Source organism: Rhinopithecus bieti, unplaced genomic scaffold (assembly GCF_001698545.2).
Source record: "Rhinopithecus bieti isolate Rb0 unplaced genomic scaffold, ASM169854v2 scaffold_9981, whole genome shotgun sequence".
Classification (NCBI taxonomy): domain Eukaryota; kingdom Metazoa; phylum Chordata; class Mammalia; order Primates; family Cercopithecidae; genus Rhinopithecus; species Rhinopithecus bieti.
Window position 1 is genome coordinate 2669641 of NW_016806838.1, and position 22643 is coordinate 2692283.

General features: G+C 55.6%; 2 protein-coding genes and 1 pseudogene across 2 annotated transcripts; 1 reads left to right on the forward strand and 2 right to left on the reverse strand.

Moving 5' to 3' along the window:
• Positions 1-47: 47 nt before the first annotated feature.
• On the reverse strand, positions 48-6716 carry TMEM151B (transmembrane protein 151B). The gene is made up of 2 exons (XM_017878109.1): positions 5646-6716; positions 48-4072 (listed from the first exon to the last, which is right to left on the reverse strand). The coding sequence occupies exons 1-2, from the start codon at positions 6006-6008 to the stop codon at positions 2939-2941; spliced, it is 1497 nt and encodes a 498-aa protein (XP_017733598.1). The 5' UTR covers positions 6009-6716; the 3' UTR covers positions 48-2938.
• Positions 6717-6745: 29 nt separating this feature from the next.
• LOC108533517 (transmembrane protein 151B pseudogene) lies at positions 6746-7334 on the reverse strand (annotated as a pseudogene).
• A 7034-nt stretch (positions 7335-14368) lies between these two features.
• Positions 14369-22216, forward strand: NFKBIE (NFKB inhibitor epsilon). Its single transcript, XM_017878115.1, is given in 7 exon segments — positions 14369-14509; positions 14511-15151; positions 17479-17581; positions 18288-18510; positions 19872-19960; positions 20128-20367; positions 21124-22216. Coding segments are annotated over 7 exon segments (1503 nt in total). The 3' UTR covers positions 21190-22216.
• Positions 22217-22643: the final 427 nt, after the last annotated feature.

Sequence of the window (22643 nt, forward strand, 5' to 3'; positions counted from 1 at the left end):
GAGCTTCCCTGGGAGGGAGGGAAAGAAGTGCCACACTGGGACAGGAAGTCAGTGAGTCATCCACAACTTTATTATCCACCAGTTTGATTTGTACAATCTTTGCGCTTAAATCCACGACAAAAAGGCCACAGTGTGATGCACCCAATTGACAGAGACCTGTCTTCTCCCCAGCCAGGCCCAGCCCACCCCACAAGCCCTTGTCCCCAGGCCACATGGAGCCTTCCAGGTGCCCTCCATGAGTCCCCATCACTCTGTAGCTGTCCACCTGGGGCCACACCTCCAGGAATCACATCAGCCCCAGGGCCTCAAGAGACCTAGCTGACTGATTCAGGCTGAGCGCCATTCCCCATCCTCCTCAGGCTGATTTATTGGCCCAGAGCCTCCAGAACTGTGTCCCCAAAGGGCAGGTCATGGGCTACAACCCCAATCCAGGAGTGCCTGCTCTCCAAGGACTCCTTCCACTAAGCAGACGCTAAGCAGAGCACCAAAGGGGGCTTGGGAGTGACTGCATGTGTATGCCTGTCTAGGCAACCTAGAGTCTGTCTGTGCCTGACACCCTCTGACAGTTCCGGAGTGCAAACGTGTAGGTGTGAGGGTGTGTGTGTGTGTATAGCCACAGCTGCTAGCAGAGGTTCTAATTAGAGAAACAAGAACATTCAGTGTAAAGTTTAATTTTAGAGATTAATTTTCTGGTTTTTGTTTTCCCTGGCAATCAATAAAGCTACCAAGAAAATAGACCAAAGAATTGGTTTCTCTCTAAGTCTGTGCGTGTGTGGGAGATGAGGCTGTCTGAGACAACCTAGGCAGAAATGGTCAATACAGGCAAAAATAAAAATAGAGGTCCCCCTTCCCCTCTTCTGAGACCAGGCTCTGTCTCAGGAACAGGCCTGAGGGAGAAGGAGCCATGTTCCTCCTCCCCTGGAGCCCTGAGGTGGCCAGGCTGTCCCCACACAGAGCATGACATCCGGGTGCCAGCTGGCTAAGAAATGGAGCCTGAGGCTGCAGCTCACCACCTGTACCTCACAGATGTCCATTCAGAGGAAAGAAGGGTGCTCCAAATGCCAGGCCCCCAAGAAGCACAGACTCGGGGTCCAGGCAGGTTCAGTGCTGATAGGCAGGTGGGCACTGCTGCCAGGGAAACCTGGTGGGCAGCTGTTTCCCCTGCCCAAGCCTCTCTCTCTCTAGCCTCTTCTCCCTCCTCACTCAGCCATCTCTACCTGAAAGTAAAGCTAAACTCTTTAGAAGCCATGGGCCATGGTATCCCCACAATTTGGGCCCCTCTCCCTAGGAAGAAGAAAAGGGGAGCCAGAAGTGATGTTGCATAGGTGGAGGCCACACAGTTGGTGGTGCAGGCCTGGCTGGGCTGGAGGAAGATGAGAGGGGCTGAAGGAGGGGAAGGAGGAGTTCTGATGGCTCAGGCGAAGTAAGAAGCATCAGGGGTGAGAGATGTGGGTGGCCCAAGGGTTATCCTCTCTAGCCTGAAATGTGAGCTCAATCCCTGGGCACTAAATCTGCTGGGGAGATTGGGAGGGCAGGAGGGCTGTTCACAGACATGCACACTGAAGCACATTGGGGTGGAGGTGGTGGGGTGAGCACAGGGAGAGAAGGCGGTGTCAGAGCTTTAGGGGAACAGGATGTGGGGCCAGCGCCCTGGGGTGGTGGCAGGATGCCCCTTTGAAGACCCTGGGACACACAGCAGGGCTTCAGCTCATAGGATAGGGGAGGATGGAAGGGTTGGGCAAGATTTAGAGAATGCTTGCCTCTGACCCTGCCATTGGAATTGAGTTATTTCTCCAGTTGGGACTTGTGACAACATCCTCAGCCCCCCAGAGATGTGTTTGAGGGAGAAGCACGCTCCACTCCTCTGCACAGGTTTAGGGAGGCAAAGGCTGCCCCCACAGACACCCCACCTTTGGAAGTCCTTTCCTCCACCCTCCACTGCCCTCTCCTCTCTTACTCCCACCTGCTTCCAGAGGTCCCCGTTGTCACCCAGGTCTATGTCATGCTCTCTCCCCTTAGTCACTCGCCCTGGCCAGCTTTAACAAGTGTCGCCCGCCCGGGTGTATCTCACACTCTCTAAAGGGAGTACACACCCAGAACCCAGATGAGGAGGCCCCTGCTGGGAGGCTGCGGAGTTTAGAGAAAGGACTGAGGTACACAGTCCTCCACATTTCACTCTCCTCACCACTGCACCCTGGCAACAGCTCTGCAGGACCAGGGAGTGGGAGATGAGTGCCGTCTGTGCGGTGAGCACAGTCCCTCTGGACCTGGAGTGGGGGCCCAGTTAGATAAACAACAGCGGAAGGAGCGGCAGAAGGGAAACCCCAATCTTGGGGTCAGCGCCAAGAAGAGGATAGCAACATTTCCACGGTGTTGGATGGAGGCTTGGGGCTGACACCTGGCCCCAGCCTCAGACCCGCTAAGTGCATTAGCTAGTTGGAATCCAGCCTGCTGGTCACCAAACCACTGCTCCCTCCATAGAGAGAGGCCCCAGGGGAGTGAGGCCACGGAGGAAGGAAAACCCCAAGTTCCCTTCTCCACAGCCTCTAAATCTCCCAGCTGCACGCCAGGACGTCTCCCTTCAGACAAGGCCCAACGCGGGGCCCACAGCACGGTTGTCATCTAACAGTCCGAAGATCTGTTGAAGGGCTGGACAGGAGGGAGGTGTCCCTTTAGGAACTCAGGGGTAGGGCTGTAAGAATGACTCTGCCAGGGGGATCTCGGGGAGCAGCCGACCCCCTCCCACCCATCGGTCTCTTTATGTACAGGGACGACAGGGGTCTCGGTCCCATCCGGGTCTGTCTTGCGGCCCTCACCTCCCTTTCCCTGCCCCCCGCGCGGCTTCAGTCACCGTGGTGACTCGCCCTGCGTCGCACAGGGAGCATAGTCCCGCGAGGGGCAGGAGGGAGGGCGGCGCGGGCCACGCCGGGGACGGAGGTCACAGTGAGGTCTCTACGCAGGAGCCGTGGCGGTGCAGCGGCCGGTGGCTGTGGCCCAGACACCCCTCCTGCCGGTGGACGATGAGGACCGGAAAGTAGAGGGCGTCGTGGTAGGGCGGCGGCGGCCCGGCCTCCTCCTCGTCGTCGTCCTCGTCGTCCCCCATGCTGGCCTGGCTGGACAGCCGCGTCTGCTCCGTGGGGCAGCTGGCCTCGTTGACGCTCCCGCTGCGGCTGCGCCACAGACAGCTGCGCCGGGAGCCGTAGAGACGGCCGAGCGAGAAGCGGCTGCCCCCCCGCGCCGCGCCCCACCGGGGCCCGGGCCGGCCCGCGGGCCTGGCGCAGATTGGCTCAGGGCGCTGCGCGAAGAAGGATGGGACGAGCTGCTGACGGCGCGCTGGCCAGTGCCTCGCAGCTGCGCCGGTAGGGAGCCACGCCGCCGCGCCCGGGCCCGCGCTACCCCTGCCGTAGCGGCACGAGGGCGCGTAGCTGCCGCTCGCCCCGCCGCAGCGCGTCCCGAGCCCCGCCAGGTCCATGAGCACCGCCTCAGAGTAGCTGGGCACCAGCTGCTGGTTGGAGCGGATGTGCCACTCGAGCTCCGTGCTGTCCACTGTGTTGACCCGCGGCAGGCGGTGGGTGAGCGGGGGCAGCAGCTCGTCGCTGGGGCTGAGGCCGCCCTCCGCGCTACTGGCCGACCCCGGGCCCTCCAGGCCAAAGAGCTTCTCCACGTGGTAGTGTGCGTAAGCCGTGCGGTACTCTGCCAGCACTCGCAGCGGCCACGACAGCGTGAGCAGCGCCGCGGCCCAGAAGGCCGAGGAGCAGGCGTACCAGGGCGGCCGGGCCGGGTCCGGGAAGGCCACCATGAACTCACGGAAGTCCACGTTCTTGAGGTGCATGCCCTCGCGTGCCTCCATGTAGTCGTCCAGGCCCTCGTTCTCTGCGAAGAAGCGCGCGCGCTGGCACAGGTACGCGTTCTCGGCCTCCACGCTGGCGAAACTGAAGCACTTGGTGAAGCGCAGCCGCGTGGCCGGCGCGCCCTCCAGCCCCACCAGCGTCTTGGACACGTCGCGGACGCCACAGCGCGCGTAGTCGAACTCGGCCTCCGCCACGTGCGTGTTGACACGTTCGTGGTAGACCTGCGGCGCAGGGGGCAGGCGGCAGGGTCGCGAGGAGCCCATCAGCGGTGCTCGCTTCTGCCCACTCACCCTCGCCCGCCCCATCGCTGCACTGGTTGCCCGGTCGGACCCTAAGTGTGTCTTGGTTTAGGTGCCGGTTGGAGCTGGTTAGGATCTTTCCTTCTGAGTTGCAGAGCAACTGACGCCCTCTGCGTAATCAGACGTGAGGACCAGACTAGAACCAGCCCTACCTGTGCGTGTTTAAATTCTAACTAAACCCTGCGTCCTCTAGGAGTCAGGCCCTGGCCACGAACTGCCCCTCTGGCTTGCCTGATCCATTTGCCACTGCCTCTGTTTTCCAAAGTGCTCCAGCATCACCACAAACAGCCTTCTCTTCTTCTTTCTTCCCTTTCACAATTGTGTTTCCAAATGGGTTCCCCAGAAGCACTCCCTAACGAACCCCTCTGTCTCTAGCCTTCCTGTTCAGGCTATAGCTATCACTCAGCCTCCTTCCTGCTTCTCACCGGCCCCAGGCTTCTGTCTGTTGATCCTTATACTAAGACAGATGGCCTACATCTGGGAACGTCTCCTCCAGGACTCCAATATGTCTCATCCTGGCGAGTCCACAAAGTGCTGATTGACCTGCCCAACCCCAGTGAGACTTCCTATGCCCACCTCTTCTTAGACCCTTGAACCTGAGATCCAGGAAGCTGGGATTGAGCCTAGCACTACCACTTAAGAGCAGCAGACTTTAGACAAGTCACTGAATTTAGGTGTCCATACCTGTGAAAGAGAACTCGGTAGCAGTCACCTCACTGAATAGGTAGAGCATGCTATGATATTGGGCATGTGAAGCCATCTCCAACCATTAAGCACTAATTTTTTTTTTCTTTTTCTTTTTTTTTTTTTTTTTGACATGGGGTCTTGCACTGTGGTGATCACAGCTCACTACAGCCTCAACTGCCCAGGCTCAAATGATTTTCCCACCTCAGTTTCCTGAGTAGCTGGGACTACAGGTGCATACCACCACATCAGCTACTTCTTTTTATTATTTCTAGAGATGGGGTGTTACTATGTTGCCATGAGGCAGGCTGGTCTCAAACTCCTGGCTCAAGAGATCCTCCTGCCTCACCAAAGTGCTGAGGTTACAGGCCTGAGCCACCACACTCTGCCATTAATCACCAAATAGACCCATTAAGCACTAAATAGTATACAGATCCTGGAGCCAGACTGCTTGAGTTCAAGTCTCATCTCCACCACATACTGCCTATTTGACCTTAGACACGTTACTTAAACTCTCCAGGCCTCAGTTTCCTCATCTGCAAAATGGGAATACCTGCCTACCTCATAGGGTTGTTATGAGGGTTAAATAAATGATTTGATGTGTGTAAAATACTTAGAGCAGAGCCTGGCTCCTGGTCGTTGTTTGCTGTTATGACTATGGTTGTTGCTATTGCCCTGCTGTTGCAGTGCTCATGGGAGCTCACTGCCTTGTGCTCCTCCCACCTTCCCCCAGGGAGGTGGGGAGGGAGTAAGGCAGGGCCAAGTGCCACCTCCCATGTTGAATGTCTTGCACTCCCCACCAGCTCCTCACCTGGGTGGTGGTATAGGCGTCTCCGTTGCGGTATCTGGTGACCTGGCGGGTACGGCGGACATAGTGGTAGCTGATGGCCTTCCACCAGATGCAGGGTGTGGCTTGCTGCATGCGGCCCACACGTTCCCGCACACTGCTCACATCAACACGGTGCTGCAGCTCATGGCGGGCTTGGCAGTGCCAACACTCCACCAGGTAGACGGCGTACAACATGAGCAGGAAGGCCAGGGGGATGTAGACATAGCCGTTGGAGCAGGGGCTGTCATGGTACATGAGGCTGTTGCCCTGGTAGGCGCTGCTGAAGGTGAGGCGCGTCACTGTGGTGACGTGGCACCAGGCCACTGCCCCCAGGCAGCCGTACATGAGCAGCGAGAGCAGGAGGCACTTCCAGTGGGACTCACGGCAGAGGGACTTGGTGAAAGAGGGCTGGATGGGACGCTGCTGCTCAGGTGGGCAGGGAGGGGGCCGAGATGAGTGGGAAGTGAGAGCAGGCAGGACCCAGCACAGAGATGGATGCAGGGATGGAGGGGCAGAGGCCAGCACCAGAAATAACAAGCAAAGAGAACAAGGATATGGAGAGAAAAGGTGAGACCAAGATGGGAGTCAGGGGCCAGAGGTAGAAATGGAAGTGACACAGAGCGAGCCATGAGGATAGGAAAGGGGACCAGAATGCCAGTACAGGCAAGTGCAGAGAGAGAGACACCCCAAGAGGCAGAGAAGGATCAGAGCCAGAGATGGAGGCCCAGGCAGCAAACACAGATGGATAGGATGGTACCCAGAGAGCGTCCAGAGACAGACATAAAGACGGCAATGAAACAGGAGAAGGTGTGGACAGGGAAGACAGGGGAGGACAGACAGACAGGCATCAGCGAAGGCAGGTCCCCAGCCCAGACCCCTTCCAGGTCCTCTAGAAAAGGGGGAGGGACCCACTGACATCACCTCGCCACTTAACAAGTGGGGCCCTCACTTCCAGATTTGTTTCAGTCCTAGGTTCTAGAGGAGCTGCTCCCCTCCGACCCATCCACCTCCCTAACCCTCACAATTAGCCTAACACCTCCTTTGGAGAAGGGCCTCCAGAGTGCTGTTGCAGTGCTCATGGGAGCTCACTGCCTTGTGCTCCTCCCACCTTCCCCCAGGGAGGTGGGGAGGGAGTAAGGCAGGGCCAAGTGCCACCTCCCATGTTGAATGTCTTGCACTCCCCACCAGCTCCTCACCTGGGTGGTGGTATAGGCGTCTCCGTTGCGGTATCTGGTGACCTGGCGGGTACGGCGGACATAGTGGTAGCTGATGGCCTTCCACCAGATGCAGGGTGTGGCTTGCTGCATGCGGCCCACACGTTCCCGCACACTGCTCACATCAACACGGTGCTGCAGCTCATGGCGGGCTTGGCAGTGCCAACACTCCACCAGGTAGACGGCGTACAACATGAGCAGGAAGGCCAGGGGATGTAGACATAGCCGTTGGAGCAGGGGCTGTCATGGTACATGAGGCTGTTGCCCTGGTAGGCGCTGCTGAAGGTGAGGCGCGTCACTGTGGTGACGTGGCACCAGGCCACTGCCCCAGGCAGCCGTACATGAGCAGCGAGAGCAGGAGGCACTTCCAGTGGGACTCACGGCAGAGGGACTTGGTGAAAGAGGGCTGGATGGGACGCTGCTGCTCAGGTGGGCAGGGAGGGGCCGAGATGAGTGGGAAGTGAGAGCAGGCAGGACCCAGCACAGAGATGGATGCAGGGATGGAGGGGCAGAGGCCAGCACCAGAAATAACAAGCAAAGAGAACAAGAATATGGAGAGAAAAGGTGAGACCAAGATGGGAGTCAGGGGCCAGAGGTAGAAATGGAAGTGACACAGAGCGAGCCATGAGGATAGGAAAGGGGACCAGAATGCCAGTACAGGCAAGTGCAGAGAGAGAGACACCCCAAGAGGCAGAGAAGGATCAGAGCCAGAGATGGAGGCCCAGGCAGCAAACACAGATGGATAGGATGGTACCCAGAGAGCGTCCAGAGACAGACATAAAGACGGCAATGAAACAGGAGAAGGTGTGGACAGGGAAGACAGGGGAGGACAGACAGACAGGCATCAGCGAAGGCAGGTCCCCAGCCCAGACCCCTTCCAGGTCCTCTAGAAAAGGGGAGGGACCCACTGACATCACCTCGCCACTTAACAAGTGGGGCCCTCACTTCCAGATTTGTTTCAGTCCTAGGTTCTAGAGGAGCTGCTCCCCTCCGACCCATCCACCTCCCTAACCCTCACAATTAGCCTAACACCTCCTTTGGAGAAGGGCCTCCAGAGAACCCCAGGCCTTGTCTCATTCCCCATGTTCTGGACCCTGGTTCCCCTGTGAGTCTCCCTCCTGTGCCCTGACATCCTTCCCTTTGTCCTAGGATGGGAGGGAGGGGGCTGGGGTCCCTGAGCGGCAGGCAGTCCAGGAGGAGGTATCCAGAAGGACAGAGGCACGTGGCTGAGGAGAGGACAGGCATAGGGGATGTAGGACCAGGGTAGCAAGGACGACGTTTGAAGCCCAGCAATTTGTCAAGAGAAATGATTTTTGGTACTCTCCTGGAGCCTGTCTGTTAAAGCACTTGGCACATTCTGTCCCAGGGTTGGCCCAGGATTTGTTTACATGTCGGGCTCCCCACTAGATTGGGTACTCCTGAGGACCCACGCTTCATTCTCTTTGCATCCTAGGTGCCTACCATGGTGCTGGCCCCCAGCAGCCACATCCTAATTGAGTGTTGAGTTTGATTTATTGTAGTGGCCTCTGTTTTCCCACCCCTCCTCTCTGCTTTCTAGCTTTAGGAACCCATCCCCCCACCACCCACACACACACACACACACACATACACACACACACACACAGCCTCCTGCTGGGATCCTGACTTAACCCCTCAATTCCTCAGGTCTGACCTAGAGGCCAGCCAGGGAAGAGAGGAAAAGAGTGGAAAAGAAGGTACAGTAATAGGCATCGAGTCCTGGATCTAGAAGTATGGATAGTTAGGCGAGCTAGGAAATAGCACACAGTACATGTGGATGAGGAGGTTAGGGTACATGTGCCTTTCGGGGAGGCGAGCCTTGTCCTTAGGCGGTATGAACATATGGGCCCCTTCGTGTGCCTACCTGGTTGTGCGCTTGTCCCCATGTGGGTACCTCTGAAAGGGGCTTCACCTGCAGGCCTATTCCCGCTTGTGTGCCTCTGCCCTAGTGCAGGGTGCATGCGTGTGCACAAGTGTGCATGGGAGGCTGGAGTGGGGGTGCTCCTGGTACTTTCCTCCGTCTCTTTGTCTTCAGGTTCAGAGGACTGAGGACTAGTGACCCCAACTAGGGATATGAGGAAGCAGCAGGAGCCTCGTGAGAGGTGCACACACACCCCCCACACACACACACTCCCAATGACCACAGGGGGGATCCCCCTGTACACATCTGACCTCCTTAGGGTCCCAGATCAGATAACACCACCACTTCCCCATGGTACCCTGCTCGTTCTGTAGCCCCTACAAGTCTCCCTTCCTGGCCTTCAAGGGAGAATCCCCCTCTGTGAGACAGGATCCCTGCCACCGTCCCCACCCCAGTAGAGCCTAGCCCCCTCTCTCATAAGCCCAGGGTCCGCGAGGCTCCGCCCCTAGGCCCCTCCCCCTGCTCGGGACCCCTGAGCCCCGCCCCTGGCGCGGCCCCTTCCCCGGCACCGCGGACCGCCGCCGGGTGGGGCGGCGGCGCGGACTGCGGCTGCAGCTGCCGGCTCNCCCGCCCCAGCCCCCCAAACTCCGCCTTCCCAAGCCTACCTAATAACCATCCCCCGAAGGGGTAAAGCAACAGGGACTCCCCACACCCCTTCCCGGCTCCCAACCCTGCTCACTGCACCTCCCTCCCGCACTCCCATCTTGGGAGAATCTATGCCGCAACTCCTCTCCATCTGTTCTCCGTGGACTGTGTCCCCGAGGTTCAACCAACAGCACCCCCACACACGCACACATCTCTGGTTCCCCCAGGTTCCTGGGGCACAGGAGTGGGGAGAGGAAATTGATCCTTGGAACCCTAGGGAAGATCCTTACTCCCAGTTGCATGGTGAAGGGTTAAGGCAGAAGCTAGACTTCGAGAGGAATGGAATAAGGTGAAAGGGAAGAGATTGAAGCTAGAGGTGGGAAAGGACTAACAGAGGGCAGAGGAAGGACATTGGAACCGGCCTTCACTGAACCATCTTCCTTCCCTAAAAGAGCAGCTCCAGAGAAGCAGTGAAGTGTGTGCAATGCCCTACGCTGGAGGGCAGGAAACCTGAGTTCTAATTCTCAATTCTGTCTCTGTCATTAAGGAGTTATACGACCTTGGGCAAGTGCCTTCCTCTCTCTGAGCCTGAATTTCTTCATCTGTGCAGTGAGGAATTTGACTGGACAATTTCTAAGGCTCCCACTTGTGGGTGTAGGAAGCAGGCCAGGCTGAGCCACTGCAAGCAGGCTATCCTTTCAGGCCATCCCACACTGCTCTTCCCTGCATTCCCTGGCACAGCAGGAAGGACCCTGACATTTATTCATTCATTCATTCATTCCTGGATGTCTCCATTCAGTAAACAGGTGTTGGGTACCTATTGTGTGACCAGTACAGAAGTGAAACACAGTTTCCTTCCCTCAAGGAGCACAAAGTCTAATGGGGAGAAAAGAACACGAAAACCAACCATTATGAAGAATGTAATAAAAGCCATGCATGATCAATCTTGTGCATACACAGTTACTGTGGAATCCTACTATGTGTCATTAGAGTCTTTGACATACAGTAACTGTTCTCCCCAATTACTCATAGGGAAGCAAGGCGGAGGGAGAGTGAATGGCTTACTCAAGTTCACCTGCTGGCACTCACACAGCTAGTCCTAGAATTCAAATCTTTCCCACTCAAAAGTCTATGGGGAATATTTGTGGGTAGGAAGTTAGTTTGGGGCAAAGCCTCGATGTCTGATCTTGGGGGATAGGGTACAAGCACACTGATCTGCCCAGAATGTTCCTTCCCCTTATTGGGAACAGCCACTGTTCCCACCCCTCTAGTACACTCCTGGCCCTGTCTTCGTTTTACTCTCTTCCCTTTCCAGGCAGGTGAAGTTGGCTCTCTGTCCGCCTATTGCTTAGAGCTATCCAGCCTGCATGGCCCTCTCCAGGTTGATGGGTCCATTCTCCCTGCCCAGAGGAAGGTGGCTGTCCAGAAGAGGCGAGGGTCTTGTTCACTGCCTTGGCAGAGGCAGAATCTCACTTGGTGATTCATTCCAGCATCTTCCGCCCATGCTTTTTGGGAAGCTGGCCTCACAGCTAACTCCAGCCCGTCTTGTTCCAGTTTCAGCCCCTTCCACGCAATTCAGTCCTCACTGCCCACAGAGAGCAGAGCCCCTAACCTTGGCCTTTCCAAACCCACAGAGGATCCTCTCGTGCTCCCCATTTAGGCACTATAATCTTCCTCTTGACACTCACCCCCACTGCCTTCCTGTCTCCACTTCAAAGGGCTTTGGAGGAGGGACAGTTTAGCTCTTTTGGCCAGCCCTAGAGCTCCCAAGAGACAAAAGGCTACCCCTGCCTTCTCCATTCACACACAGTACCCTTCCCTGGAAGCTACAGGAAAGGGGGGTGAAGGAGGAGGGGGCGGTGGAAGGAGCCAGCTGACCGGCTGGTCACCATGGAAACCAGGCCTGTTTCCTGAAGATGAGCCTAGCTGGGGTGGGTGGAGGGGGGGAATGGGGGCACAAAGGGAACCAGAAAACAACAGAGAGAAACACCAGAGGCCCAGCCTCAGAGAAGACTGGAGCTGCAGAGACGAGGTCAGGTCCCTAACCATGCTGTGGCCTAAGTCAAAGTCCCCAAGTCACGCTTTCAGATAACACTGCTATGGTCCCTCTCCCCATTTCTGGAGTGTTGGAAAGGATTCCTGTCAAGAGTGCAAGCTCTGGTACTGGGGCCAGTGGGTGACTCAATGCTGACCTCATGTGGCCATAAAAGGGACTGCCACACACCTGTTATGGCTCAGGGCCAAACACCTGGCTGAGTTGAGTGGGTTTTTCCTTAAATTCAGACTCCGTATGACTAAAAAGGAGGTCCTTGCACACTCGTCAGTTCTTACGTCCTTGCAGAGGGGTCAGACACTCCCACCCTATGTGGTTTACATCTTGATAAAGAAAAGAAGCTTTCACTAAAAAATATATAAAAGTTTTGGATTACATCAGAAGCATCTCTGCACTTTCTATTTTACCTTGAGCAAGCCAGCTCACCTCTCTGGGCCTCAGTTTCCTAGCATTAAAATGTGGATGATAGTGTCAGATTTTGTATGGGTGTTTTTGGTTTTGTTTCTGTTTTTTGACTGAGTCTCACTCTGTTGCCCAGGCTGGAGAGCAGTGGCACGATCTCAGCTCACTGTAACCTCCACCTCCCAGGTTGAAGTGATTCTCCTACCTCAGCCTCCCAAGTAGCTGGGATTAATTACAGGCATGTGCCACCAGGCCCAGCTAATTTTTGTATTTTTGGTAGAGACAAGGTTTCGCCATGTTGGCCAGGCCAGTCTCGAACTCCTGACCTCAAATGATCCACCTACCTCAGCCTTCCAAAGTTTATAGGTGTGATTACAGGCATGAGCCACTGCGCTCAGCCAAATTTTGAACCCAGTTGGTCTGGGTCTGGAGTTTATTACTATACTTTTGCTGCAGCCTTTGAGGACTGGAGAGGAACATGTCAGGGGAGGAGATTGAGAACATCTGAAATCATGCTGACACAAAGGAAGGAGATGCTTCAATTTGCTGGGCCTTTCCCCTCGTGGCTGCTCACTGGGCTTCATGCTCATCACATCCTTCCCACTCTGGTCCTACATGGGGTTGAAGAACAGGGGGCCATCTTCTCCCCTCAGCCCTCCCCCAACTCTTCTGTCTCCAATCACCCCCTAGAGACTAGGTCCTTCTCCTCTCCCTATCTCTCTTCCCTTCCCATTCTCAGTTCAGATGGAACATTCCTTACCTCTCACCCCACTGAGTAGCTGGCCCCACTGTGTGCCCCCACAACACCCTGTTCTCAGTTCTGTCTTATCCCAACCACTCTGAGCTGTAATTGCCAAGGAGCTTTTTTAGGACCATGGGATTTTTTTTGTTGGTCATAGGGGGGTGGTTATGGGTTATTACTGTGATAGTCAGTTTTGCTTCCAATAGAAAGAACAAAGTCAGACATTACAGGAGATCTTCCATACATGTTTAACAAGTGGGTGAATGATGGATGAATAAAATGAGGTTGCAGGGGATGGGCAGTGGGAAAGCTGGCCTCTCCCCTGCAAAACGTTGCTATCTACACTCATCCACCTTCCTTTCCCCAGTGCTGGAGGTGGAAAAGCTACATGTTTCCTTGGGGATAACCCTGTAAGGGCATTGCTGGCGCTAGGCTGATAGCACTTGGAGTAGTGGGGAGGAACAAGGGAATAAATCATGGGGCATGGGCTTAGGGCTCACTTGTAGTGGGGTTCTCCCACGGCCTTCCTAGGCCCAGGGACAGCGAAAGAGGAAAAATGTTTTCGTACTAAGATTGGGGCTGTGTTGGGGACCTGAACAGAGTGCAACCAAGCATGTCTGGGGCCTCCCCAATCTGATCCCACTTCCTTGACTGCTGGGGTTGACCAGAAACTGTAACTACCTAAGGCCAGGGTTTCACCCTTTGAGGAAGAAGAAACCCCATAACCACTTTGCTTTTTAGATAACAGTCTCCATGAGAAGACGCTCTTTCCAAAAAAAATTTTCATGCCCAATTCCATGTGATGTAGGACGTTGACACAGGAGACCGTCTTCGAGGACCCAGAAGAACTGCTCCTTTAAAGATAATGGGAGTGGCCGGGCGCGGTGGCTCAAGCCTGTAATCCCAGCACTTTGGGAGGCCGAGACGGGCGGATCACGAGGTCAGGAGATCGAGACCATCCTGGCTAACACGGTGAAACCCCGTCTCTACTAAAATACAAAAAAACTAGCCGGGCGAGGTGGCGGGCGCCTGTAGTCCCAGCTACTCGGGAGGCTGAGGCAGGAGAATGGCGTAAACCCGGGAGGCGGAGCCTGCAGTGAGCTGAGATCTGGCCACTGCACTCCAGTCCGGGTGACAGAGCGAGACTCCGCCTCAAAAGAAAAAAAACAAAACAAACAAAAAAACAAAAACAAAAACAAACAAAAAAAAAGATAATGGGAGTCCCCTTTCCCTACCAATACTCCTGGGCACTGATAGGGAAAGATGAGAAAGCAAGAGAAATTGAGATAAATGGGCAGGGGATAGGAAGCAGTGCTTCCCCAACCCATCACCTACATGCCCTCCCCCAAAGATGCCAGCTTGTACAGACAATTAATAGATATTTCTTTTAAAACAAATGAATGGTCCAGGCCCAGTGGCTCGCCGCCTGTAATCCCAGCACTTTAGGAGTCCGAGGCAGGCAGATTGCTTGAACCCAGGAGTTCGAGACCAGCCTGGGCAACATGGCGAGACCCCCGTCTCTACTTGTAGTCCCAGTTACCCGGGAGGCTGAGGCAGGAGAACCGCTGGAACCCAGGAGGCGGCGGTTGCAGTGAGCCGAGATCGCATCACTGCACTCCAGCCTGGACAACAGATCAAGACTTGGTCTCGAAAAAATAAAAAATAAAAATAAAACAAATAAATTAAAAAATAGACGTGACGGAAACAGTACATGCGTGTAACTAATGAGTGAAGGAGGAAGGGGGAAACCGTGAATGAATGAATGAGTGAATGAATCAACGAAGGAGTGAGTCAAGGCCCGGGAACCACAGACTCCAAGCCTACGCAGAGCCCGGGAAGGGGGATTCCGGAGGGGCGGGGCCTCTTTCCGGAAGCGCCCTCCGGGGGCGGGGAGGGGGCGGGGCCATCCGGCGTGCAGCGACCCTGTTGGTCCGGAGGGGCGGGGCGAGGAGGAGGACCCGCTTGGGCGGTTCGGCTGCCCACAGTAACCGCTGGGTGGACCCGGCCAGCGCTCCGAACCTTCTCCTTGCTGTGCGCCGGCCCCTCGGAGCCCCACAGCCCGGGAAGGAGGCCGCCGCGGGCCGGGCGCCCGCTCTGCCAAGCGGACCTGCAACCCGGAAAGGCGGCGCGGCAGAGCCGGTAGCCGGATCCTGCTTAGACCAGGCCCCCGCGGGCCAGCGCCGCGGGCATGTCGGAGGTGCGGAAGGGGCCGGACGAGGCGGACGAGAGCCAGTACGACTCTGGTATTGAGTCTCTGCGCTCTCTGCGCTCCCTACCCGAGCCCACCTCGGCTCCCGCCTCCGGGCCCTCGGACGGCAGCCCCCAGCCCTGCACCCACCCTCCGGGGCCAGCCAAGGAACCACAGCAGAAGGAAGACGCGGATGGGGAGCGGGCTGATTCCACCTACGGCTCCTCCTCGCTCACCGAGACCCTGTCCTTGCTGGGGGGTCCCGAGGCTGAGGACCCGGCCCCACGCCCGCCACTCCCCCACGTGGGGGCCCTGAGCCCTCAACAGCTGGAAGCACTCACTTACATCTCCGAGGACGGAGACACGTGAGTATGGGGGCTAGGCTGAAGCGGGATGCTAACTCTGGGCCTGCCCAAGAGCTGCAACAGGCCGGGCACCCCCACTCCCTCGTGAGGATCCTTCAAGTCCCCATTCACTCTTCCAAACTCCAGACTTAACTCTCAGCCAACTTTTGAGGTCCAGCCAGGCCATGGCATCATCTCTGTTCTCCCATTTCGGGGTGGGCAGAGCTGGCAGGACCCTTAACTCAGGGACCCCAGCCAGCATCTTGGAAATCTACCAATAATCCACCCTTAGGAAGAGAAAATTCCCCTGACCGAGTCCAGTTTTTTTGTTTCTTCTTGCTGGGGAAGGGGACATCCTTATTTGCTCAATATCTGGGATTCCCAGTTCCTGACCTCAGAGTGTTCTGTCTCCAGGAGCAACAGGTGCCAGTTACAGGTTGCCAGTAGGGGCCAGGAAGCTAGGCGTGGGGGTGCCACCAGGGTGTAGGATTGGGGCTGGTCCTCAGGAGGAGGGGGTGAGCCAGGCTGGGGCACTCTTGCCCCAGCAGACAGACAGGCGGCTGGCTGCCCCAGCTTACTTCCTCCTCTGCTAAGAAAGGGGAAGTGAGGGCTAGAGTCAGCGTCCCTGATATCCTCTACCTCCAGAGACCCCAAGTCCCACTAACTGTCGTGTCTTACTCCCTCACTTAACCCTTCCTCCTCCATACCCAGGTGGAGTTTTGTGGGAGTGGGCCAGAGGGCAGTTGAAGTAAAAGGCAGTTGTGTGTGATGGGTTGGCCAGCTGAGGATTTAGCCCCCCAGGAAGAAGAAAACATTGACAGAGGAGGGAAAGGTTGGGATCTGGGGATGAGAAATAGAGTTGGGGAGGGCTGGAATCCCTGATGAAGGGTGCTCATATAAATAGGAGTAGGGGAAGCAGGAGGTGGCTGTCCTAACCTGCTTTTTGGAGATGCAGGGTCCCAATCCTGGGTGGCCATTGATAAAGATAGCTGGTGCACACAGTGGGTGGGAGAGGAGTGACCCAGTCCTTTCTGTACTCTGCCTGGATCACCAGCCCTCAGGTCCAGAACCCCAAGGTTTTGGGGGCTGCATGCAAGATACCTCTGATGACCTTTGATCCAAGGAGAGGGGACTTTTGACGCTGCCGTCTTTTGTTAGCCTCTCAGCCCCAGCCTTTTCCATCTCTAGTTAGAAGCAGGTGTTGTGTCCAGACTGGGTGTGTGTGTGGAGGGGAGAAGTGTCCGGGCTTCCCAGCGAGTCCCCAGAGAGGAGGGGCACTTTCCTCCCTCCATTGGAGGTGTCTGGGCTGTGGGAGGTATGGAAGTGGGAAGAGGAAGTGGGAGGAGGGGATACTGCGGAAGAGAGGGAGGTGGCTGCAAGAATGTGACCCAGAGAGCAGGCCCTGGCCTAGGGGATTTCCAGAGCAGTTCTTCCCTCCCTCCGTCACTCTCCTGGGCCTCTCCTGCTGCCTGCCACCGAAGCCTGCCGCCCTCCTCCCCAAGCAGTCCCCTCCCCAGGCCAGACGGGCCTTTTAGCCAAGCTACTCCCCTCACTAATGCCCCAAGGCAGCTGTCCCGGCCTAGACCCTCCAGCACTGGCTTTCATTTTCCCCACCTGACGTGGGGAAACCCCAAGACTGGAACTTCCCCTCCCAACTACCCCCATTACCCCTAGATTAAGGTTCTTGGCCCCCTCAACAAATACATTTTCTGCACTACAAAGACCTCCTCTTGGAGGTGCACACAGGAATGGACGGCATCTGTTAGGCCCGACCTGGTCTGTGCTATCTGAGAGGTGTCTCTTGACTCCCAGGGAAGGGCAGCAGGACAGGATGCTGCACTGTCTCCTTGCTCCTCTTCCAAGAGTTTCTGTGTCTCTCCCTTGGAATGTGTAACATTGAGTTGCTTGGGGGTATGGGGTGACCCTGCATCTGTCTCCTTCTTTCCTGTGAGCTGGGGTAGTGGGGTGCTCGGCCCTGGAAACCCCCTCTGGACTACTTCGGCAGCTTTCAATTTGGCTTTGAGCTGCGACTGGCCGGGCAGAGCCCTGAGGGCAAAGAGGAGTGGGTGTGGGCAGGCTGGACAGGAAGGCCCTTGTCCTGTCAGCACCCTGCCCACATGCCCACCCAGCCAAGGCCCTCCTGAAGGCCAGCAGTGGGAACTTGGAGCTCCAACCCCTAGGATCCTGGCTTCCCACACCAACCCTCACTTCCTGGCCCACACTCTCACTTCCTGAACCTACCCTATGGGTAGCTAGTTAAAGTTTGATGTGTTCCTTCTAACCCCAAGACCCCAACCCACTCCCTCTGGCCTGGGCCCTAATGCTAAGCCCTGCCTCTGCTCCCCTAGGCTGGTCCACCTGGCAGTGATTCACGAGGCCCCAGCGGTGCTGCTCTGTTGCCTGGCTTTGCTGCCCCAGGAGGTCCTGGACATTCAAAATAACCTTTACCAGGTTGGTGGCGAGAGAGGGTTGTGCCTAGATACCTGTTTGTGCCCTGGCAGCCATCCCCAGCAGCCACACCAGTCCAAAGGCTGCTCACTTAGGAAACCATATGCCAGACACTGAGCTAGAAACTGAGGAGACAGACACAAGTAAGACATGGCCTCTGCCCTGAGGTGCTTGCAGCCTGGGCTGGGGGACTCATATCAACAGCTAAATACACAGCCTGGTGACAAGAGTTGTGATAGAGACACATACCAGCTGCTCTAGGGTCCAGTGTCTGTGTGCAGCAGCCAGGGAAGGCTTACAGAGGAGATGACATCTGAATGGAGCCTTAATAGAGAGTTTTGCCAGGGAGAGACTGCCTGGTGCCTCTCTTTCCTCCTGCAGCCTAACTTCTGGGAGTAACAGGTTTCCCCACGGGGTGAGGGGCTAGACTCTGCCCCCACATGTCCTTTCTCCAGGGCCTAAGGTGACTTACAAGAAAAGTAGGGAGCTACTTTCTTCACCTTGCTTCCAGAATTGGGATCATAAGAGCTTGGTAGGGGAGGGGTGACAGGGGAAGGGCTTGGTAGTATTTCCCTGGAAGAACAGGCTATGGCCTTAATAAGCTGCTTTCAAAGAAGATGCTGGCAGCTGGTGATTCTTGAGGCCAAGCATGTTCCCAGAGGTGGGAGCATGCTGCAGTGGCCCCATGACCCTCTATTTGTGCCTCCAGACAGCACTCCATCTGGCTGTACATCTGGACCAACCAGGTGCAGTTCGGGCACTGGTGCTAAAGGGGGCCAGCCGGGCACTACAGGACCGGCATGGTGACACAGCCCTTCATGTGGCCTGCCAGCGCCAGCACCTGGCCTGTGCCCGCTGCCTGCTGGAGGGGCGGCCAGAGCCAGGCAGAGGAACATCTCACTCTCTGGACCTCCAGCTGCAAAACTGGCAAGGTGTGGACAGTCTTAAGGGCCTGTGGGATGAGGAGGGCATAGGAGATAGGGACCCCACTCTTGGGGAAGGGAGGGTCCCAGCTTATCCATTGGTGCCCCTCCCACTCTAAACGCATAGATATTCCATACATCTTTGCTAAATGAATGAATGGATGATTTGATTTTGAATTTACCCAGTACCTACTGTGTGCTGAGCAGAAAACTAAATCTTGCCCTTAAGATACTTAGTTTAAGGGCCGGGTACAGTGGCTCATGCCTGTAATCCCAGCACTTTGGGAGGCCAAGGTAGGCGGATCACAAGGTCAGGAGATTGAGACCATCCTGGCTAACATGGTGAAACCCCGTCTCTACTAATAATACAAAAAATTAGCCGGACGTGGTGACGGGCACCTGAAGTCCCAGCTACTCAGGAGGCTGAGGCAGGAGAATGGCGTGAAGCCGGGAGGCGGAGCTTGCAGTGAGCCAAGATTGGGCCATTGCACTCCAGCCTGGGTGACAGAGAGAGACTCTGTCTCAAAAAAAAAAAAAAAAAAAGATAGTTAGCTTAATAGAGATTAGATGACCTGATTCATTCATTCAGCAGAAATGTACTGAGGGTTTCCTATGTGCCATACATTATCTTGGGAGCTACACCTGCATCTGGGTGCAAAATAGAGAAAGGTTGAGACGAGCAATAAATATAAGAAGTGAACTATGTAATATGTTAAAAGGAAGTAAGTGCTGTAGTAAAAAGTAGAGCAGAGTGAGAGGAAGGAATGTGGGGAGTAGGAGAGTTGATATGATTGTTAAATATGGTGGTCCAGGAAGGCCTCATGGAGCCAATGACATCTGAATAGGGCCTTGAAGGAGGTGAAGAATGTAAATCTGAATCGAAATCTCTATTACTAAGCAAGGGTCATGAGTGTCCAGACCAGAAAGGAGAGCAAAAAGGCCAGGGGGTCACACAAGGAAGTGGCCACTGAGAAAGGGCTGGGGACATGAGGATCTTAGGTGGCTTTTCAGAAAAGGTGGCTTTCTGGGCTTGAGGGCAGGTTGTGTGTGTGTGTGTGTGTGTGTGTGTGTTGTGATTTGTGTATAGGAGGAGGGTGTTCTTTGGGGGTGTCACTCAGCAGACTGACCCCTGAAGCATGAAAGTTTCAAAAACATGACTCTGAAAAGGTGGAAACTTTGAGTTCCTTTCCCCTTAGACTTTTGAGGGGGTTTTGGGGTTTGCATTTTAACAGTCTTGTGATTAGAGACATTGAGTGGGCAGTGAGTCCCTTGGGGCTGAGTGATAGGGAGGTCCCAGAAGAGTGGGAGTTGGTGGATGCAGATCAGCAGCCCTCACCCTCACCCTCACCCTCACCCTCACCCCATCCCAGGTCTGGCTTGTCTCCACATTGCCACCCTTCAGAAGAACCAACCACTCATGGAACTGCTGCTTCAGAATGGAGCTGACATTGACGTGCAGGTGAGGCAGCCAGCAAAGCACTGCCCAGCCCAGGGCCTGCCCCCACCTGACACAGCCCCAAGCCCCTGCCCAGCAGTCAGAAGTGGTGGCATTCACCTCCTTATCCAGAGCCCAGGCCCAGCACACTGCCTCTGAGGGCCTTGGCTGACATCCTTATTCCTCCCCAGGAGGGCACCAGTGGGAAGACAGCGCTGCACCTGGCTGTGGAAACCCAAGAGCGGGGCCTGGTACAGTTCCTGCTCCAGGCTGGTGCCCAGGTAGATGCCCGCATGCTGAACGGGTGCACACCTCTGCACCTGGCAGCTGGCCGGGGCCTCATGGGCATCTCATCCACTCTGTGCAAGGCGGGTGCTGACTCCCTGCTGCGGAACGTGGAGGATGAGACGCCCCAGGACCTGACTGAGGAAGTAAGAGGCATATGCTTTGCTCTCCAGGGCCTCACTCACCCACAGCAGAGAGGTTCTGTCATTAGCTGAAAGGGCCAGGGAGTCAGGAGTCCTGGGGTATAACCAGGACTCTATCACTGACCAACTCTGGGAACTTGAGCCTGTTTCCTTAGTTGGTCAGGACCAGGGAGCCAAATTTGGACTCCCACAGGGACCCTGCAGTTAAAGTGAATCAGTGAAGTTGGCCAGGTATGAGACAGTGGTGTAATGAGGCCTGTAAGAACCCAGAGAGCCATCCCTGAGGGTCTCTGTACTCAGCTTGAGCACAGGCTTACAGAGCAGGAGTGTAGGTCAGTTTTTCCTGGTCTTGGAATTTTTTGGGAGGTGAAACTCAGATTTTCTGTACAGTCTTTCCTATTTTTAAATGTTCAGTGTAAAAAAGAAACCTAAATGTTCTATGAGTACCCAGCACCCCCTCCACCACCCCCCACAACAACAAACAACTCCAGGTCCATGGGCTGGATCACCTCTAAGGTCCCTCCTAAGTTGGATATTCTGGCATTATCTTAGAAAAGGAAGGCTTGCCTAAGTCCTCAGGGCTCTGCCAAGCCCAGAGGGGCCACTATTTTGAGGATTTGTATGAAGATTTGTTCCCTGATGGTCTTCAACTGTCATTTGGTGGGGAGGGAGTGGCCCAACAGGTTTCCCTGAGTCCCCTTTCCCAAGTTGCCTTTTCCCGTGTCCTCTGATCTTGCTTCTCTCCATTCTCCTTCTCAGTCCCTTGTCCTTTTGCCCTTTGATGACCTGAAGATCTCAGGGAAACTGCTGCTGTGTACCGACTGAAGCCAGGCAGGGTCTGGGATCCTCGGGGCTCCATCTCTTTCCATTTGGAAGCCGGAGTCATAACTGCTGCAGTTTGGGGCCAGGCTGTGTTCTTCTGGTGCCCTAGGGACTGCTGTCGCCAGAGCCTGGGGCCAGCCAGTACAGTCCTGAGCTGAGGAGGAGGGACTGCAAGTGAGAGACAGCCAGTCTGGAAGGAAGAGCTTTCCAGGTGGACAAGGATTCTTGGAAGATCCCCAAAGTCCCAGGTATCCTGGGTGAAGCCTGTTTGCCTCTCTTGAAAATGGGAGGTGCTCTTGTTTCTACCCATGTTGGGTCAGGCTGAACCTGCCAACCAGTGGGAAACATGGACTCTCCTGAGTGAGAAGAGACTGAAATAGGAGCAAGCAGAACCCTGAGGGGTGTCCCATCTTATTGCTGTTGAGGACCCTTAAACACTGCTGTTTAAAGACTTCACAGAGAAGGTTCTGAACTGAGCCACTGGGGAAGGAACTTTCAGTAACATGACACTAAAATGGCAAGAGATGTTAAAAAAAAGCTTTTCCCTTCTAGAGCTGTTTTGTGCGCATGCATGTCTGTGTGCATTGGGGCTTTTTAGACAGGCCTGCCCTGTGACTTTGTCGTGGAGGCAGAGAGAAGGAAATTGTCCCCTGACCCACCTTGCTGGGTGGGGTCAGAGGCCAGTAGTCCCTAGGCCTTTCTCTGTGTCCAGCACCCTGTCCTTGCTGTGGAAATGATGAGGGATAGAAAGAGAGGAGGAAGAATGAGAGGACACAGGCCCTGGAGCCCTCACCACTGCCCTGGGGGCTGCCATCTGGAGAAGCCTGGAGACAAGGGTAACCCAGGGAGGCTGGGCACAAGGGAGCTGACTCTACGTTTTTCCTCCCATTCCTCACCTTCGAGGGCCCTGCTAGGTCAGCCCTATGCTGGCATGAAGAGCGTGGGGCAATAAACCAGCACAGTCGCTGACCACTCATCCAGTGAGGGAGACAGCTGTTCAAAGCATAAACATCCAAATAAAGATGTCCTTGCAAGTTGCAGTGGGTGCTATGAAGGAAAAAGAATAATGGGAAGGAAAAGGATGGAGTTGGTAGAGGGTCATGCTTTGGGTGGTCCGGGAACCCCCGCCTGAGGAGTATCATCTCAACTGGGATGTAAGGATGAGTAAAGGGATGGGGGCAGAGCATTTGGGGGAAGGCCTGTGAATTAGAGGAAATGAGAGCAAGCCAGCGGGGCTTCACAGCGGGTGAGTGAGTGGGCGAGGAACGCTGGTGAGGCCATGTGGAGCCTCGAAAGTCATGGGAAGTGAGGGGACAGAATTACTATCCAGCCAACAAAGGAAGGAGACACCTTCATCCTGTCAGAAAACGGGGGAACTAACACAGAGGAGGGTCTTGGGATGCAGAGCCTCAATGTCCTGTCCACAAGATGGCAATGGTCACCATGACCTCTGGGAC

Excerpts from the sequence above, each read along its gene's own strand:
- TMEM151B (XM_017878109.1), bottom strand. The coding sequence starts at position 6,008 with ATGTACGGCTGCCTGGGGGCAGTGGCCTGGTGCCACGTCACCACAGTG. Across the intron at positions 4,073-5,645 it reads ACGCCTATACCACCACCCAG|GTCTACCACGAACGTGTCAA; the intron begins GTGAGGAGCTGG and ends CCTGCGCCGCAG.